Below are 19,933 nucleotides of genomic sequence, written 5' to 3'. Positions count from 1 at the left end.
GATCACAATATATATTATATCCTCGCTGGCAGTCAATTTTTTTTTTTTTTTTTTTTAATAATGCTGCCCGTATAATTGACAACTAATATTTTCAGCAGATAAAAATAAAAATAAATTTGACAACTAATATCGATATTCACATGGAGCCGTGTAATAAATATAAATATGTATTTATTACACGGCTCACACACACTCACATTATATTTTATACATATAAAGTAGATAATTGACCTGGACACAAATCAATGTTCAATAAATGAACAGTGATTACTTTTCTAAATATTTTTAAAAAAATTGGACCCTAAACACAAATATTATTCTTTTTTATAATTTTTTTTAATCAAAAGATAAAAATGTTTTCAAAAAACTTTAAATTCTTTTTTTTCAAATCTAAATATTTTTGTCGTGTCCGCACGGGGCATATATATATATATATATATATATATATATATATATATATTTATATCGAGACCCTGCAAGTGCTAGTAGGTTGGCCTCATTTATTGATTGGATACAAAAAAGTGAAATGGTGAAACTCAATATTATATTTATATACACGGCCTGGAAATGGCATTTAGGATTTTTGAACAATTTTATTACATTAATTAAATGTACTCTCATCAGACAATAATTCGGTATTTTTTGTTGGTTCTTGCGTTCTTTTTATTTCTTCAAGTAATCCACTACTGCTTGTTCAACCCCCATTGTTTGTGTATAGTAATGTATCAACAGACAACAGTTTATAAACTGTCATTTGTATCATACAGATATTTCATAGTTCATATATAAATATTTTACTGACACTTTATTAGGTTGACATCATTAAGCTAATTAGGTTAAACTTTTAAGAGTCAAGGATTCCGCATGATCATTTTTTTAAAAGGGTTAACACTCTCAGTCTTTTGTGATACAATACAATAGGAATTAATACCATATTTAAGAAGTCCCCGGATATGCTGTAATTGAATTAATTTGCTTCAACTCAAATGATTATAAGACGATAAAGTGATGTGTAAATATATTCTAATGGGGACAAAAAAAATCCGCCACATTTTAATTGTTCCTTCAATAATACACCAACTTCAGTATTGTCAAACATATTATAATTAATAGGTATATATATATATGGTATATCTATACCAAACCGTGATTACACGGCTGTATCATATATTTGGTTAAAAAAACATTGTATATCATAAGATAAAGAATAAATAAATAAACTAATTGCCTCAAACTCATAGTACCTCTAACTCCAAATATTCTATATAAGGTAGCTCCTTCCTATCCAAATCATGCAAGTAAAACTTCTAGTTCCTTTTTGGCCATTTTTACTCACTATAAAATAATAACACTCTTCTCCCTAAATTATCTCTCTCATTGTAGCACAAAATCATGGGGTCTATGCTAGGGCATGTTTTGCCAGGCATTGGCTTCCTTCTAGTTGGTCTATGGCACCTCTTCAACCACATCAAGCTTCACGTCCTAAACCCGCTCACATACACCGGTCAAGTTTGGTTCCCGGCCCCAAAGATCCGCTACGCCGAGCCCTTACTCATCGCGCTCGGCTCATTTGCCTCCATAACCATCGAGCTCTTCGTGAGCCCTCGCCGACACCAACCCTTGGACGACGACCTAACCATCCCCAACACCCATCTCCACACGTTCGAGCACGCCTCGATCTCCCTAGCCCTACTAGTCTACGGGGCTTTTCTGATAGTGATAGATCGGATCCGACCTAAGTTGCCCCAGGGCTTGACCTACTTCCTGGCCTCGATCGCCCTAGGGCAAGAGCTCCTCCTCTTCCACCTCCACTCCACGGACCACGCGGGCCCCGAGGGCCACTACCACATGTTCCTCCAGCTCGTCGTCCTTGTCTCGCTGGTCACGACTGTCATGGGGATCGGGCTCCCCAACAGCTTCATGGTCAGCTTCGTGAGGTCGCTCAGCATCGTGTTCCAAGGCGTTTGGTACATCGTCATGGGTGTCATGTTGTGGACCCCGGCCTTGTTGCCCAAGGGTTGCTCCTTGAACACTGAGGCCGGGCGCCATGTGGCTCGCTGCTCCACGGACCAGGCGACTCACCGAGCCATGTCTTTGACCAATCTAGAGTTTAGTTGGTTCTTGACCGGGACCGCCATCTTCGGAGTCTACTTCTACTTGCTCTTGGCCACCATCTATGGCCAGAAAGTTGATTACTTTAGTTTGGCGATGAAGAAATTGAGAGGAGAAGAGGAAGCTGAGTCCGACGACACCGAGTCCCATAAGAAACTCTTGTCCAAGGTCTAAAATTATTAATAAGCATTGATTAATTTGGCTTACTATTTAATGTGTATTGTGCTCTTATTTTCGCTTTTGCCTTAGTTCGTTGGTTTCATGGCCAGCAAGAGTTGGCGATTGTGTTTTGCGTTGCATGTGTTCGTTTGAATATTGGCCCCACTTGTGCCTTGTGTTTGGCACCCGAGGCAAAGTGTAATAATAATTGTGTTTATGTAATCCAAATATGATTGAATTCAATAAATATGCCAATTTTAACGTTATGCTGGAATTTTTCATGGTATTGCAAGGTTTTTGTTTTTAATTTTATTATTTATTTATAGCAAGTTTATTATTTAAAGCGATATACACAAGATATTGGATCAATATGTATGACACACGTACACCCTATAAATTATACAAGGAACAACCGTTCTAATTCATAATTTTTGTTACTTCCTTGCTGGTAACTTGATATCCTTTCTTTAATAAATATGGAATCGGATGACTTCTGGAAACAGATTATGAAATGAATGCTTATCATATGGTGATTGTAAGAAATATAATGTTTGTAAGAAAAATGCTTATCATTTTATGATAATATATCGAATTTATCATATTAAAATAAGATGTATTAGTTGTAATAAATTATGCTATACTCTTCTATTCAATCACACAATTATAATATTTGTTTTATAATAATTCATTTTTATTTTTTTTTATATTTTTTTTACGTATCTTCGCCGGACTGAACTAGCTCATCTTAACCAATTGATCTTAACGATTATTTGATTTATAAAATCGAAAAGATGTTTGTGTTGCCCACAAATAATTTCGGCATCGGTGGGCCTGGTCACCATATTCAAGATTTTGAATCATAGATATTTAGACCGAATTTATTTGGTTGCAATTACTATTTATAAAGCCACATAAAGATATATATCTCAACCAGAGGTCTGCAATAATGCATATTTATTTTACTATCTCGTTCTCTCATTTTTCCTTTCTTACTGGAGAGTGGTGCTTTCAACTTTCAATAATTGGAGACCTATTCATTAATGATTTTAAAAAAATATAGAAAAAGATAAAAAAAAAAAAAAAAACAATACAGCGATGCAAATTTGGACCATATGCGTGTCATTGGACAGCAACTTTCTATCCAAAACATTGAAAGACCCGTCGCTTTTTAATTATTGCGAAGGGATCACTTCCGTTCACATGGTTATAATAACGGGAATGATTTTTGGCACAACTCACGAGTAGGAACGATCCACTCAGAAGTTGACACGTGTCCACCAACATTCACGTGTCCATCAACATCCACGTGTCAACTTCTGAGTGGATCGTTCCAACTCGTGAGTTGTGTCAAATAACATTGCTCTTATAATAATCAGGAGCTTAAATATGTGATTCAGATGTAAAGCGTCGCCAATAATGAAATACTAATAATTCACATACAATACTTTTGTTACGATGGATGGATTGTTTTTTCTCATTTGGCAAAATTGATGTTCTCTATGTTGATCACATCAGGATTAATGCGTTTCTGCATAGTTTTTTTTTTTTTTTTTTTTTGTAGTGTCTCTGCTTTTTTGGTCGACCAATGAAGCTTCAATGTTTGAATTAGAAAATCATAGTAAAGGACTCTGAACTGAGTATGTGTCATAAAAAAAATATTTACTATCTTGAGTAGGGTTACACACTTAGAGTTTTCAAGAGAGCAGTCACGCCGAAAATACAATTGTCGTTTGTGTGATGTTACTCTGATTCTTTCCTCATTATCACTGTTTGTGCAATAATCAGAGTTAGGTTTTTGTTTTGTGGTGTTGTAAATCATGTGCAGTTATAAGCAGGGATCAATCACTTGGTGAGTGAGTTGAGTGGAAAGTTAGGATAACTCAAACACATGGGGAGCTTCACAAGGGTAGTCTTGAAGTTTAAAAAATCTAAAAGATGATAATTCAGAGTTGTCTGTCATTGTACCTATTCTACCAATTAGTAAAGTTCTCTTTCCATCGGGATTCGGGAGTATCATCCCTCCATAAATATGCACGATTTGCTGAACTAGGTTACCAATTACTTGTCTCTTGATCTACAGTTTTATTATCGTTTTAATATGGTAAATCATTTAGTATTGCTTAACTTGTCTTAACATCACTCGGAGACATCAAGAAAACAGAGAATACACTTTTTCAAATACATCAAAAATTACTTTGGGGTGTGGATTCTAATTAATTGGCCATGACTGAATTATATATATGTGGATTGAGGTACCAATCAAACATGCATAAACGTAAATTTAAGAAATTGAAGATGAGTGTTGTCTCGCTTGCGATTTATTCCGTCTAGTCTTATCTTGATGATAAGCGAGTGAGTTCTCACAAGTGAAGTATCGTATGAGGGAAGTGAGTTCTATTCTCTAACTCGATTTAAAATATGCGTGCATGCATGACATGGTTCTTAAATTATTCGAAAGTTGTGATCAATCAGCTCTTCTTTTCTTAAAATTTGTGATGTTCGTTTCTATTTCAACATAGGAAAGAGCTTATGGATCAAACTAATAATATTCTACGGAATACTAAAAGTAGTGAAGCATATCGTCAAATTTTGTAATAATCTGTTTGGTGACAAAAAATGCAAAAAGAAAACACGTACGGCTTCACACATTACAATATAATAAATTAATATGACTATGAGCCTGCTTATATATAGAGACAGAGCTACAGTAGGTCGATGGGGGAGCTTAAGCCCCTCTCATTTTTTTTTTTTTACACTTTTGGCCTATTTTTAAAAATATAACATTTTTTTACCCTGAAAATTTACAAATTAACCTTTAATTTTTTTTTTTCATATTAACCTCCTAATGAGTTTCTCTGTCTTAATCCCTGCTTATATCTGTTTTATTTGTGACACGCATTTTATAATGATGAACGACAACCTCTCAGCCACATATACAACCACATATATGAAACTGGTTTGCAATTTGCATTGTTGCATAACTTTAAAATTGTTTTGAACCCAAAATTTATATTGCCTTTTTTTTTTTTACATTATTAGTCCAAAATGATTTGATTTTTTTTAATATTTTCTCCTTGGAAAAAAATCTTACAGCCTTTACCTTTTTTTTTTTTTTTTTTTTTTTTTTTTTTATGTTTATCAAATATGCCCTCCCCTCCCACCCGCAAAATCAACCAAATAAACTTGCTAAAAAACCCAAACTAAAATAAAAATGTTGGAAATTATCTCCGGACGTATGAGTATCGTATATCTCGGTATAATACAAAGATTTGGATGAGATGATAAGCAGGGACGGAGGCATGGAAGGTCCAGCATGAGCTTAAGCCACCCCTCGATTTTTTTAAATTTTTTATTTTACATTTTTTTTTACCCAAATTTGATTTTTTTCTTATATTTTTAACTTAAAAATTTGCAAATTAGCACCTCCTAAAACAATTCACTTTAACCCCCTAAGTTTAGACTCTAGCTTTGCCCCTGATCATGAGACTCCATCACTATGGACCAAGTTGGTCAATATATAATCGCCAATGTTAATCATCTATGGCTTGCTATTCTTTTCCTTTTGCTTTCTTGAGTTTTCTTGTACCTGTTACTTTGTTCCAGGTAACAATAATAATAATAAAAAAAGGAAACTAAGACGAAATTATAAGGAAACTTCTTAATATCATACCAAGTGTGAATCGCATTTTTGGATTAGCATTCAGAACCGTTTGTGGTTCGATATAAGGCCGGACCCTATGACCGCACGTAAGTTAAGTGTAGTGAAGTTCTTCTCTTCTCGTCGTCTTTATCTCATCAATGATTCTGTTTTGTGTTTTTCGCGTTCGTCATGCTTGTCGTTCTCGTCGTGTTCTTCGGATCTTCGTATCTTCGGGTCCTTGAATCTTTGGGTCTTCGAGCTTTCGGATCTTCATGTCCTCGGGTCTTCTCGTTCTTTGTCTTCTTCGGATACTTGAGTCTTCGGATTGTCGAGTCTTTGGGTCTTCGGATCTTAGACTCTTTGGGTTTTCGGATCTTAATTAGACTCTTCGGGTCTTCGAATCTTTGAGCTTTGGGTCTTCTTGTTCTTCATGTTCGTTGCGTTCTTCGTATAGCTCTTGAGCCTTAGCCTCCTCGAGTCTTCAACAATTTGAATCTCTCTCGAGTCGTCTCGTGGACTTAAAAGAACACTTGTCGACGTGATCTCAGGACATAACTCGTGGATTGTCTCGTTGACAATCTCGAGTTGTTTCGCGAATCTTATTTTGGGAGTTTGATTTGAGCACTTCGCTTGTGGGCTTGAGCCTTGTGCATGAGCTTAATGTGTCGTTTTTTGCTCTTGAGGTGTTATTTTAATTTTGTGAAAATAACGGCATAACATCAAGTATTGCCTCGTTGTAGTTTTGCTAAGATAAATAGTGGAAACAAGCTTAGTAAAGTCATTACGCTATTATTATGTATAAGTTTTATGGCTAATAAACTGCCTCGTTATCAATTCTAAGTTGTTTGAATGTACGTGACACAAGAAATTCATCAAAATAGATTAATTAGCGGATGCTAGACGCTATATATAACATATATATCTACATATAACCTGAAGATAAATACGACGAAAAAAAAAACAGTTATAAAGTTACGTAGAAATTATAATAGTGCTGCTCCGAGTTTGTTGTCCCAAGTAAACCAAGCATGTCATAACTCATAAGGCCCGACCTTTGCCTAAGGCCTCGCCTCAATATATTGAGATAAAAAAAGCTTTGTGATAAGGCCCATTATTGAGCTATTTGCCTATTAACAAAACCACTAGACTATATAATGTAGTAAATAATGGACTTTGTATGTTGTAAATAAGCCCGTTTACTTAAGCAAGAAAGCAACTGTTTATAATTCTAAAAGTCAGACGAAATTATGGTTTACACGTCAACAGGTGTTTTTGAAAGAGCAACGAATTTGGGGTATTTCATTCAGGTATTTTATTTTGTTCGGACTAATAATTATTAGGTTGTTAATTATTTAGTATTTTTGTTCTTTTTCTTTTTTCTTCTTGAGTTTTTTAAAAACATAAGACTATGCCTAGTCAAAAATTTATTTCGGATTATGAAAAAAAAGGAGAGAAGATAAATTGGTTAACTCTCAAAAAAGACTTTGATGAATTCTTCATAAAAAAAAAATCAGCAACTATAGGCAAAGAAATTGATGAAAAAGAGCATGAATATGACGATGATGATGACATGGTAGAAATAGAAAGAGGTGCTAACGGTAATATGAACGATGAGCATATTAATACTTATGATTCGGGACGATTGAATACAAATTGTATAAGTTTTTATACATAACTATTTCTTTATTTAGACTTAATTGTTATTTCTCGCTTAAGGCCTCGAATTTTGTTGGGCCGTCATATTCGTAAACGATAAAACTGACAAAACCCTCACTTAATAACAACGTAGTTCTATTTGAATGCTCTCTCTCTTTTTTTTTTCTTTTTTTTTAAAGATATATATTTGAATGCTCTTGCTCTCTATTGTTTTCCCTGTTTTGAAATAGAATAAAGTATTATACGCTGCCAACTATAAGTACTATTTTTTTAGCTCAAGTACATATGCGTTATATATATATATATATATATATATATATATATATATATATATATATATATATCTCTCTCTCTCCAAATATGAGGTCTATGCTAGGTTACATATTTCCGGGGATCAGGTTCTTGATAATAGGGTTATGGGCATGTCTTCAACCACATCAAACTCTATGCTCTTCGTCTACTGGGGATTGGATTCTTGATAATAGGATTATTACATTAATTAAATGTACTAGATCTCATCAAACAAAATTTAGGTTTTTTTTTTTGTTGGTTTTTGCGTTCTTTCTTCCTTCAAGTAATCCGTTACAGTAATGTATCAACAGTTATATAATTGTAAGGGTTAAACTGTCATTTGTATAATACAGATATTTCATATATAAAAAATATTACTGACACTTTATTAGGTTGCCATTCTAATTTATTAGGTTCACCTTTTAAGAGTCAAGGATTCCACATGATCATTTTTTTAAAAAAGGGTTAACACTCTCAGGATCAAGTAAATTACAAGTCTTTTGTGATACAATACAAAAGGAATTAATACCATTTAAGAAGTCCCCGGATATGTTGTAATTGAATTTATAATTTGCTTTAACTCAAATGATTATATAAACAACAAAAAATTGATGTATACATATATTCTGTGGGCTACAAGAAAAATCCGCGCCCTTTTTATTTTTCCTTCAACAACATACACTTATTTTCAGTACTGTCAAACATACTACAAATTAGAGAAAATAACGACATAAATATCTAATATTTTCGAAAACATACACTTAAATATTAATTCTTTTTTTTTTTGCGGCAAAAATACATAATATTAGATTTTAGTTGCACCGTTAAATAAAGTCCGTTAAATTTGACGGAAATTTATGTGACAGCCTCAGATTAAACATGATTTAACATTTTTTTCTTAAAAATAATTAAGCACTAATTATATCATTTTAATAATAAATATTTTAATTATAAAGACTTCTATATTATAAGTTCTTTATGATATAATTTATATTTGTTTCGGTACAATTAAAAATAAATCGAATCAAACACTTTAATTTTTTTTTTCTTTTTTTCCGTAATCGTTGAGGTTCAAAAACGACATTAACAACTTCCATTATGTTATCGTCAATGTTAGTTATCCGTGGTTCGCTTTTCTTTCCCTTTACTTTCTTGAGTACTTTTGTATTTGTTACTTTGTTCCAATAAACAATGATATCTATAAAAAAGAAACTAAGACGAAATTATAAGGAAACTTCCTAATGGTACTGGTTTGTTGTAGTTTTGCTAAGATAAACCGTAGAACAAGCTTAGTAACTTATTACGCTATTACAATATATAAGTTTAGTTGAAAATTAACTGCCTCGTTGTTGATTCCAAATTGTCAATTTATAACAATTGGCTACGTGACACAATATACATTCATCAGAGTACATAATTAATCATTTGGGATTAGCGTATGCTAGGCGCTATATGATACAAGGAAAAATTATACAAAATAATCATTTAAAACTAATCGATCAATAAAGTAGTCAAAATTAAGTTGTCCAATTTTTTTTGACACCAAGATTAAATGTTTTGACAATTATATATTATAAGCAATTTATCACTTTCAAAAATATTAATCTTAAGATAAATTTTGTTTTTGAAACATGATTAATGTCTATTTTGGTTATTCCTCTAATTTTAGACAAATCCTTAACTTTAAATCGACTATTTAGTCAAATCACCCAATAATATATAGCCTGAAGAAAAATGCGACTTATAATAATAATAATAATAATAATAATAGTTATACTCATACAGTTACGTAGAAATTATAACAGTGTTACCCCGAGTTTGTTGTACTAAGTCGGTTTTGCTGAGAAGGATTACAATCAATCTCAAAGTAAACCATAGCATGTCATATTCATAAACGATAAAAATGACAAAACCCTCACTTAATCAGCAACGTAGTTCTATTTGAATGATCTTGCTCTCTATTGTTTTCCTTGTTTCGAAATAGAATAAAGTAATTATACCCTGCCACCTATAAGTACTATATTTTTTTTAGCAAACATGTATGTGTATGTGTATATATATACCTCTCTCTCTCTCTCTCTCTCTCTCTCTCTCTCTCTCTCTCTCTCTCTCTCTCACAATATGGGGTCTATGCTTGGTCACATATTTCCGGGGATCGGGTTTTTGGTAATCGGGTTATGGCATCTCTTCAACCACATCAAGCTGTACGCTCTCCGTCCATCTTCCTATGCCGCGCCGCTTTGGTTCCCATTACCCTCAAAAAAATTTCGATATTCTGAGCCCGTCCTCATCATCACGGGCTCAACGGCCTCCATAGCCATCGAGCTATTCATAAGCCCTCACCGGCACCAACCCCTCGACCACGACCTGACCATTCCATCCAACCACCTCCACACCTTCGAGCACGCCTCGATTTCCCTTGCCCTACTAATCTACGCCTCTTTCCTTGTCATGCTCGACCGAGCTAGCCCTAAAATAACCGTGCCTCGAGGTCTAACGCACCTCTTGGCCTCGATGGCCCTCGCTCAAGAGCTCATTTTGTTTCACCTTCACTCGACTGACCACGCTGGCCCCGAAGGCCAATACCACTTCTTTCTACAACTTCTTATCCTCGTCTCGCTCATCACGACCCTGATGGGAATCGGGTTTCCAAAGAGTTTTGTGGTGAGTTTTGTCCGGTCCTTGAGTATATTTTTTCAAGGGGTTTGGTTTGTTGTCATGGGGTTCATGTTGTGGACCCCGGGGCTCTTGCCTAAAGGTTGTTTCTTGCACAACGAAGATGGTCGAAAAGTTGCAAAGTGTTCGGGAGAAGAGTCGCTTCACCGTGCGAAGTCCCTTATAAACCTAGAATTCAGTTGGTTCTTGACGGGTATCTCTATTTTCGGAGTCCTCTACTACTTGTTCTTGGCAAAAAGTTATGGCATGAAGGCCGAGTATTTTTCGTTGGCGAAGAATGAAGAGAAAGAGGATACCGAGCCCGAAGAGAATAAAAGCATTTCATAGAATGATAATAACGTTATTATTTGGAAAGCAAATAATTTGTCCCAATTTTTTGCCTTACCAAAAACATTGTTCCATATAATTATATTATATGAATAAATAAAATATAAAAAATAACCTCCAAGTGACGTAGTTGTATAAAAATTAAGACACTAAATTGGGACAACGTAACTGAAATATATATTATTTGAATGCAATATGCTATAATAACTTATATAACGTAATAAGATTGATGTTACTTATGCTTTGTACATTGGTTCTTAGCCATCGCTAGCGATAAATCAAGAATTAGTAGTCCCTCTGTTGTGTAATAATAATTACGTACATATGTTTCTAATTTGTACTTGTAATACGCTTGCCTTTTGCTCTATCCATATGTGTATAAATGTTAATCTCAGTTGTTCTTTTTTGCCTGACTAAACGATAACGTTCTCATGCTTATCTCAGTTCTGCGTGCTATAGTGGTGAAATGTAAGTGTGTTCTGATTTCTTCAACTTATATGATAACTTCTTTTTTGTTGTCGTTTTAATTCGTGTCATTTTCAGGAATGTCGTTTTTTTTATATTTGGAAGTGTGTCGTTTTCCAGATGTGCATTCTAGTTTTCAGTTTAAAACTTATTACTGTCTGATATAAATATATGTATTAAAAGAAGATAAAGAGTTCTTTTTATTTGAATTATACACATTTTAGATTTACAAATCTATAAATTGTATTATGCTAATTTTATAGCTCGTAAACAATGTTATTTAAATTTTGTTTTTCTCGTTACATAAATATTTATGTTCAAATTATTAAAGGCAATGTGTGAATAAAAATTAAAAATTGGTACAAGCAAAATGCACCACTACTTGCAATTTGCATATAGCCTAGAAAGGTAATTTGGTTAAATGCAAGATTATAACATAAAAGAGATAAGGACGAGAAAATCGAAACCCTAATCTAACCCTATTTATACACTCGCATTATTCTCTTAGAGACACGCCGCATATTATTATTTTTTCGAAGACACGCCGCAAATTATTTAGATCTTGAATATTGAGTTCATGCCCGCAAAACATTTGATTGAGAACAGTATTTCGCTAAGCATTGAGGAAACCCGAAGAACAGTTCGTTCATTGTGATAAAACGTTACGGTAATTAATCTCTCTGGTTTGTTTATATTTTATTTTTCAATCAACGATTGATAAAGTTTATTAATTTGCCCTGATATCGATATTTATCTTATCAGATTTACTATACAATCATAATCATATGAGTGGTCAAATGGTATTTGCTAATTGCTAATGACATTGATCAAAGTGCTTTTCTATCTTTCGTATTATTTTATGTCAACCTTAATTATCTAATGATCCGTTTTTTTTTTTTAATGTTTACTCCCCTTATAAAAATATTTATTTTTATTGTACACTAGAGATGCTTCATTGTACACTAGACTCTCAATCACCCAAATATAACCATGTATGTCGTTTGAATAAGCTGTGAAAGACCTTACATTGTCTTGCAAGTATTTTATTCATTTTTTAAATTTTAATATTGATTATGATGACTTAACCAAGTAAAATAGATACTTCTTATATTGTCTTGCAAGTATTTTATTCATTATTTTAAATTTTTATATTGATTATGATGACTTAACCACGTGATATATAATATTTCAGCAAAAAAAAAGGTAAAATAGATACTAACGAGATAATCTACCGAAAGGGCATCGTCTATTAGATGTTATGTTGTTCTCATTTCAAATTTATAGATTTAAAAGTTGATTTTTATATTATTACACTAATAATGCACAATTAAAATTTTCTTATTATGTATTATTAATACTGTTATAATTTATTTCAATGTGAAATTTAAATCTTCAAAATCCGTGTCATAGATGTTAATATGTCTAAGAATATTTGTCATGGTATTATATCTCATAGAAATAGGTATTAACTTATTTTCTGAAATAGTTTCTCACCTTCGGTGCATGTGTATTAACTTAGTACTCTGTACTCATCTACCATTTTAATCGAGAGTTTAATTTCCTATCTTCTCTCTCATTCTAGAAGAATTTAAATTTTATGTTTCAGCCAGAGACTTGAGTGAACATTCTAATTTTTAAGGAAAATCCTTCAAACAAGAAATTCGCAGTATAGGGATAAGATCATAAATTTTCTTATGGTAATACACTATTATTATACAATATCCTCGTAGAAAAAGGCATTCGCTGTTTTCTTAAACTAAATTAATTCAAGAGGAAATTGCGGTATAAGTGCCCAAAGTTTTTGGGTTTTACACTTATGTACCCAAACTTTTTTTTTTTCGCGGCATAAGTATCCAATGTCGCTTCTCCGTCACGCTTTTAGTGTTTTTGACGTTAAATGTTGTTTTAGACGTTAAATGTAAACGGCGAACCACGTGTCTTCATCCTACAATGTCTGAGTTAATATATGAGAGTAAATCATAACAAATTGAAAAAATAAAAAAAAATCAGCTCTCTTTGAATGTACCAAAAACGAACTCAGACACAATCAACAAACCATAAAAGCAAAGCAACAACAAATACAGTTTGTATAATTACTCATATATAAACAATAAAAAATAAAATAAAAATATTTTAAAATCTACAAATACAAAAATCATCAACACTTAACAAACACTACACGAACCTCATAAATATATTAAACATATATGCAGAGAGTATAAACAGAGCAGCAAAACCTCAGTTGGAAACCAGCAAGATCTCGGGCTTTTTGGCCTTGCTCGGAGTGTTCACATTGGACGATGAATTCCCCGTCATCGCAGTGGCTGCGACGTTCCTCTCGTCAGCCCTCGTCCGATTGTCCAGCTGGATCAAGCTCCGTGTGGCCAGGATCGCCTGAGGCGCCAGGTCGTGAGAGGCTCTGGCGTAGAGCCGCCGGACAGCGGCGGCGGCTTCGTCCTTCACCTCCGGCGGGCTCAGCGGCGCGAGAAGGCAGTGGCCGAGGATCCTCAGAGCCGGCTGAAGAAACTCCCATGGCAACGGAACCCTCGATCCACTTACAGACCCGCCGTTCTCAATTCTCAGCTCGGCAAGGCCATCGGAAAGATCGTCCTCATCCTCATCATCGTTCTGATCGAGCTCTCTGGCGCAGGGACAGTCGCCACGCCGGCCCAGGATGCGACGGCGCGCGAGAAAGAGAGCTGATTTTTTTTATTTTTCAATTTGTTATAATTTACTCAAATATATTAACTCAGACATTATAGGATGAAAACACGTGGCTCGCCGTTTACATTTAACGTCCAAAACAACATTTAACGTCCAAAACACTAAAAGCGTGACGGAGAAGCGACATTGGATACTTATGCCGCGAAAAAAAAAGTTTGGGTACATAAGTGTAAAAACCCGAAAACTTTGGGCACTTATGCCGCCATTTCCTCTTAATTCAAATATGGACGTCTGTACAAATTTAATACTCATTAGTATTACCAATCAATCGAGATTCATTCCTTCTCTCTTTTTTCTCGAAATTGGGAAGAAGAATTTCAAATTTAATTATATCCAGAAAAGAAGACCAATATACATTTCAATGTTTAAGGAAAAAATATATTCTGTAAGTAAAGAGGAAAATAAATAAATATTTGATTAATTGGTCCAAATTTATGTTTTTTAATTTATTCAGTGAATCGGTGACTCAAATAGCCTCATTCCTAATTAACAAAACAGAAACTATCATCCCAAAATTGAAGAGTACGTTCGATTCTTTGAACGAATATAAATACCCAGAAAGAAAAGCGAAAACTTTCATTCAGAAATTGTTTGTCTCTCTCGCTCGCTGTTTGAGTAACTGAAAAATATAAAAAACTCTCGAAACCATTTCTTGTTCTTCCTTGGAAGTGATTTCGCGTGTGAGAAAAATTCGGAAATGGAGGGTTCTGATAACAACAATCACAAGGAGATATTCTCAGCTGAGAATAACCACGATGAACCAGTTCAGGTATATCTGAAATGGGTCGTTTTTTAGTTCAAAGATTTCAGGGTTTAAGGATTCATACACAATAAAAAAAAATCACCTTTATGTTTACAGTTTGAAAAAGGAATTAGATTTCTGTCTTTCTTAATGATCATAGTGTATATTCTATTGAGCATTTTTTTTTCTTCTCTTGTGTTGCATTTTTAGTCACTGAAGATTTGAAAGACAGTGTGTTGTGAAGACCATTACTAAGAGAAATTAATTTAGAGACATTCTAACAATATTGGGATGGTGTTTGTTGAGAAGCACCAGCTTTTTATTTTTTATTTTTTATTTTTTTAAATTTTCACTTAAGTTTTTAGGGAAAGCGGAGTGATTAGGCTTGTTGGCTCTAGTGTGCTTTATTTTTTTTAGTAAATTTTGAGACTTTTTAAGGTGTGTATGGAATGTCTTCGTGTTACTCTCTGAATGAGTAAGAAAATAAGAACAGATCTTGAACTCGGAATGAAATCACCGATGGCTCTCGAGTCTCTGTTCGTGAGATAATTGTGTGTTTCTTTGATGCATTTTGAACTCAATAAACGGCAAAGGGTTTAATACTTTTTGTTTGTTTTCGATTCTAGGTTGACTCGGCGTTTCTGCAGTACCAGAATCAGAGACTTCTTCAGCAAATAGAGATGCACAAGAAGGAGTTTTTTGATCTCGAAGCAAAGGTCAAAGAGCTAGAAAAAATGCAGGGCTCGTATGACGACATGTTGATCACTGTGAATCAACTTTGGAATCAGGTTCGTCGTCTCTAGACCACTGCTCTGTACTTTCAGTTGACCACAACGAGTTTGTGATTATGACCACCGTGTGTGTGTATATATATTTGTAGCTTGTTGACGATTTAGTCCTTCTTGGAGTAGCTTCTGGGGTAGATCAAGATGCTTTAGAGATTTTGAACACGGAAATCAATGCTCGAGGTATTTAGTTTGATGGATTGCTGTGATATAATCAATCTATGATTTCTCAATGTTGTGTGTTTGATTGTAATGACGTACTTATTGTTCAGGTAAAATCCCAATGTGCCCGCCAGAGGACACGTTTCTCTGCAGACTTTTGCATAAAGATTCTATCGAATCCGAGGGTAATGTGGGAATTATAAAGTACGTTGAAGATGCCCTCGCTTCACGCCATGCCTCGGCTCGAGAATTGATGAAAGCCTTGGAAGATAGTGTCGGGGCTCAAATTTCCAAAACTGATAGCATTGCTCGGACTTTGGCCGGAGATTTATCTTCCGAAGGTCAGAGGGGTCAATTGGTCATATATGTAATTGAATTATTATTATTTTTTTTGGTCGTCTAACATTGTATTTTTTTTTTCAGGTGCCATTGTTGAGTTGTCTAAGATTGATGAGATGATGAGAGAAGAGGCTGACAATTTGCAAGCTGTGATTGATTTTCTTCACACGAAGCACAAGGAATACGCTGATCAGCTTATAGCCTATCTCAGCGCTTATTCGACCGACAAGTCCGAAATCCATCGCGTCGCAGGTTTGTTTGTTAAAAGATAGCTTTGAGAAAATCTTTCAATGAACAATACGATATTATGGCCTAGTGTTTTTACTTTCTTTTTTCCCCCGAAAAAAAGGTGAGCTCGACGATACAATGGCGGAGCTAGAGGAGTGTCGGAGGAAAATATTGAATCTGAAAACTCAGAAAGATATTGCCTCTGGAAGACATTTTCCTTCCATGGGAGCCACAAACGGAAGCTTTTCACCCGAAAAATCCGCAGAGAGGTCGATTAGTTTGCGGGATTTGAAAAACTCCATCGAAGAAACAAAGGTACATAACATCCGTTCCATCTCTCTCAACTGTGCTTTGCTTCGTTCTTAGCTTTCAAATGAGACCGTCTTTTTCCGATCAACATCGCAGATGCTTGCTACGAGCCGTCTTGCTGAGCATAAAGAGGCTCAAGAAGAGAACCAATTGCTGGCCAAACAATTGGAGGATCTTCAGGTTTGTCGGCTTTTCTTTTTTGTGTTAGCAGTCATATTTCATGTTGATAGATATTGATGCGTTCAAATATTCCCTGCAGAAGGAAATAAAGGACGATAAATATGTCCGCTCGTCTAGGGTTTACTCTTCCCTGAATGATCAGCTTCAGCACTGGAACAACGAGAGGGAGAGATACAGAGCGTTGATTGATGCTTTGAAGGTGAAAATTTTCTTTGTCGTTTTAAGTTCCTGTGTTTTGTGTAAGCTTTGTGCTGACAAGCTTTAATTCTTTTTTTTTTCTTCTCAGGCTGAGAGGTCTCTCGTGATCAGAAGAGACAAAGAACTGAAAGCGAAGCTAGAGTCGGTAGATACCGCAAGGAGTGCCATTGAAAACTCCGACTCTAGAATCGAAGAACTTGAACTCCAGCTTCAAAAGTACATTGCTGAAAAGAACGATCTCGAGATCAAATTGGAGGAAGCTACCCAGGATCTGGGTAATAATATATCATATGTATCCTCTAAATTCAGTATCATTGGTAGCTATTATGCATAGTTGTAAAAGTTCCCGTTTTTGTTGTTGCTTGTTTAGGAAGAAAAGATATAAAGGAAGAGTTCCGTGTAATGGCATCGTCGTTGTCCAAGGAAATGGAAATGGTCGATGGTCAGCTGAGCCGATGGAAAGACACAGCTCACGAAACTCATTCCCTGCGTGAGAAAGCCCACTCTTTAAGAACTCTGATAGCCGAAAAGGTTTAGTGTTATTCTTCTGCCTCGGTTTTTCAGCTCCTCGAAGTTTTCTTATTTTTTTTTTCTCGGCAGACAAGCGAACACGAGCGTTTGGTTGAGACCTGTGATGAACAGGACAAGGAAATCAAGGCGCTCAAGTCAAAGGTAAGACCTTGTGTTCTTTCACTTACTAAATCATCTGTCTCTCTCTCTCTCTCAACAAAAACTGAAATGGATTACACGCTGCAGGTTGAGGAGTTGCAGAAGCGGAAGCTTGAAATGCAAGTAATGGCGGACATGTACACACAGAGCAGTAATGACGACAAGTAAGTTGATTTCAAAGAATTGACAATATATAAACATCTGTTTTAGGCCGTTCCATAAGTGTGTTCTGAAATTCAGGACATTGATGGAGGTCCGAGAAGCGGAGCGAAGAGCAAGCCATCAAGCGGATTTACTGCTAAATGCTTTGGCTGAGCACAGCCTCGAGTTGAGAGTTAAAGCAGCCAAAGAAACTGAAGAAGCATGTCAACTCAGGCTTAAAACCGCCAACGCCGAAATAGCCGAGCTTCAAGTTCAGCTCGATGCCTCTGAGAGGTTTGTTCTCTCATCATATATATATACCTCCGATTTCTTTAAAAGAAAGAACTTTATCGACACTTATTTTTTACGGTTTTTTTTTTCGGCAGAGATGTTTTGGAGATGACAGAGGCCATCAAAATGAAGGAGGTGGAATCAGAGGCTTACATCTCTGAAATCGAGGTAATCCATTGGTTTTTAGCTCCCTCGGAGTTATTATTCAGAAATGTGAATATATATGATTCATAAGTCATGAAATTGGATGTTTTCCCAAACGGGTCAAAAATTGGAAACATATGACTCATTTGACCAACCATCCTTAATCACTACTTTCTTAGTTATCAAGGTTGTTTTGGTCAAATGAGTCAATAGTATTTAAAAAATTTACAATTACCGTAAAAGACCCGATTTTATGTTCAGATATGAGTTTAAATTTCTTTTTCGTGATGTGACAGACAATTGGTCAAGCGTACGAAGATATGCAGACGCAGAACCAACATCTCTTGCAGCAAGTGACCGCAAGAGATGATTACCATATCAAGGTGATTTTTTTTTTTTTTTTTTTTTTTTTTTTTTTTTATGTTGGGGTGTCTATTTGCTTTCCCTTTATAATCTTGTTTGTAAATTTTGTTGTTTCAATGGCAGCTTGTTTCGGAAAGTGTGAAGACGAAACAAGCGCAAAACACTTTACGAGCCGAGAAGCAGGCGCTGATGGATCAGCTTCAACACACGAGCTCGTTGCTCGACTCTCTGAGAACGAGAATCGCTCGCGACGAAAAGAAGGTATGTGTGTGTATAATGTTTTACTTGGTCGAAATTTCCCACCAATGTAAATATCTGTTAATAATGCAGATGATGGGTTTCCTCGCTGAAACGAGGAAATCAACGGAAGAGGAGAGACAGCTGGCGATCGGGCTCGAGAACGCAAAGCTGCAATTGGCCGACGCCGAGAAGGAGTTCAGGTGGCTCAAATCCGTGGCCTCTTCTTCCGATAAGGAAGCTGAAGAAATCCATCAGGATATCAACGACGCCAAAATCGAGCTTCACAACGAAAGGTATTTCTAGTATGATGACCTGAAATATTAGTGGGAAAAATATCACAAATAACCTGAACTTTTGACCAAATGACGCATATATTACATATTGATGATGCAGAAGCTCGAGAGAGGCTGTGGAGGAAGAGGTGTCGGAGTCGAGAAAGTCAATGGCGGAGATGAGCTGTCAGACGGGCGAGGCTGCCGCGCAGACACTCCAAGACGAGATCAAGTTCTGCAAATCCGTCTTGCAGTGCCTCGTCTGCCGCGACAGGCCAAAGGAGGTCAGTCACACACACACACATTCATGTATATATGTATATATATATATATATATGTGTGTATATGTATTCATTCATTTAAATTCAAATGGGCAGGTTGTGATTGTGAAGTGCTATCATCTCTTCTGCAATCAATGCATCCAAAAGAACTTGGAGACCCGACATCGCAAATGCCCCGCCTGCGGAACTGCCTTCGGTCAAAACGACATTCGATTCGTCAAGATCTGAACAATTGTTGTCGTTGTTATTGTTGTTGCTTTCGCCGAAAAAGAAACGACGTATATGAGTCTAGGGCTAGGAGATAGAATACAATGAGCTTGTAAAACCACTGCGGGGTTGTATTGCATAATGTGTACAAAAAGAATCAGAATTCCTTCAAATGTAATTTACTTTGGCTTTCCCAATTTTGGAGCCTATCAATCAATAGAAAGAAGAAAAAATTATATTATATTCCTTCGTGTCATGTTGTTCTCGTTCTTTAGAGTTGGCGCTATAGATAAAAACTTTTTCAAGGAAATATTAACAATCAAATGACAAAT

General features: G+C 35.4%; 3 protein-coding genes across 3 annotated transcripts; all 3 read left to right on the top strand.

Moving 5' to 3' along the window:
* The first annotated feature begins 1,274 nt into the window (after positions 1 to 1,274).
* Positions 1,275 to 2,545, top strand: LOC149386925 (uncharacterized). Its single transcript, XM_089623785.1, has one exon. It carries the CDS (start codon positions 1,393 to 1,395, stop codon positions 2,284 to 2,286), a length of 894 nt encoding a protein of 297 aa, XP_089479911.1. The 5' UTR covers positions 1,275 to 1,392; the 3' UTR covers positions 2,287 to 2,545.
* A 7,398-nt stretch (positions 2,546 to 9,943) lies between these two features.
* Positions 9,944 to 11,279, top strand: LOC149386924 (uncharacterized). The gene has a single exon (XM_089623713.1). The coding sequence runs from the start codon at positions 9,980 to 9,982 to the stop codon at positions 10,859 to 10,861; it is 882 nt and encodes a 293-aa protein (XP_089479839.1). The 5' UTR covers positions 9,944 to 9,979; the 3' UTR covers positions 10,862 to 11,279.
* Positions 11,280 to 14,512: 3,233 nt separating this feature from the next.
* Positions 14,513 to 19,822, top strand: HUB2 (histone mono-ubiquitination 2). The gene is made up of 19 exons (XM_089624283.1): positions 14,513 to 14,819; positions 15,419 to 15,580; positions 15,673 to 15,760; positions 15,850 to 16,080; positions 16,163 to 16,330; positions 16,428 to 16,621; positions 16,712 to 16,795; positions 16,875 to 16,994; positions 17,082 to 17,268; positions 17,364 to 17,524; positions 17,594 to 17,665; positions 17,750 to 17,826; positions 17,903 to 18,097; positions 18,190 to 18,262; positions 18,535 to 18,621; positions 18,725 to 18,862; positions 18,932 to 19,134; positions 19,235 to 19,397; positions 19,491 to 19,822. Exons 1-19 carry the CDS (start codon positions 14,748 to 14,750, stop codon positions 19,620 to 19,622), a joined length of 2,607 nt encoding a protein of 868 aa, XP_089480409.1. The 5' UTR covers positions 14,513 to 14,747; the 3' UTR covers positions 19,623 to 19,822.
* Positions 19,823 to 19,933: the final 111 nt, after the last annotated feature.

The sequence above is a fragment of the Urtica dioica genome, chromosome 8, assembly GCF_054948205.1.
Source record: "Urtica dioica subsp. dioica isolate 48M chromosome 8, U.dioica_male_clone48M_v1_H2, whole genome shotgun sequence".
NCBI classification, from domain to species: Eukaryota; Viridiplantae; Streptophyta; class Magnoliopsida; order Rosales; family Urticaceae; genus Urtica; species Urtica dioica.
The sequence above is the reverse complement of the archived record's forward strand: the minus strand, read 5'-3'. Positions and strand labels throughout refer to the sequence as shown.

Excerpts from the sequence above, each read along its gene's own strand:
- LOC149386924 (XM_089623713.1), top strand. The coding sequence starts at position 9,980 with ATGGGGTCTATGCTTGGTCACATATTTCCGGGGATCGGGTTTTTGGTA.
- HUB2 (XM_089624283.1), top strand. The coding sequence starts at position 14,748 with ATGGAGGGTTCTGATAACAACAATCACAAGGAGATATTCTCAGCTGAG. Across the intron at positions 15,761-15,849 it reads CACGGAAATCAATGCTCGAG|GTAAAATCCCAATGTGCCCG; the intron begins GTATTTAGTTTG and ends CTTATTGTTCAG. Across the intron at positions 17,666-17,749 it reads TCAAGGCGCTCAAGTCAAAG|GTTGAGGAGTTGCAGAAGCG; the intron begins GTAAGACCTTGT and ends TACACGCTGCAG.
- LOC149386925 (XM_089623785.1), top strand. The coding sequence starts at position 1,393 with ATGGGGTCTATGCTAGGGCATGTTTTGCCAGGCATTGGCTTCCTTCTA.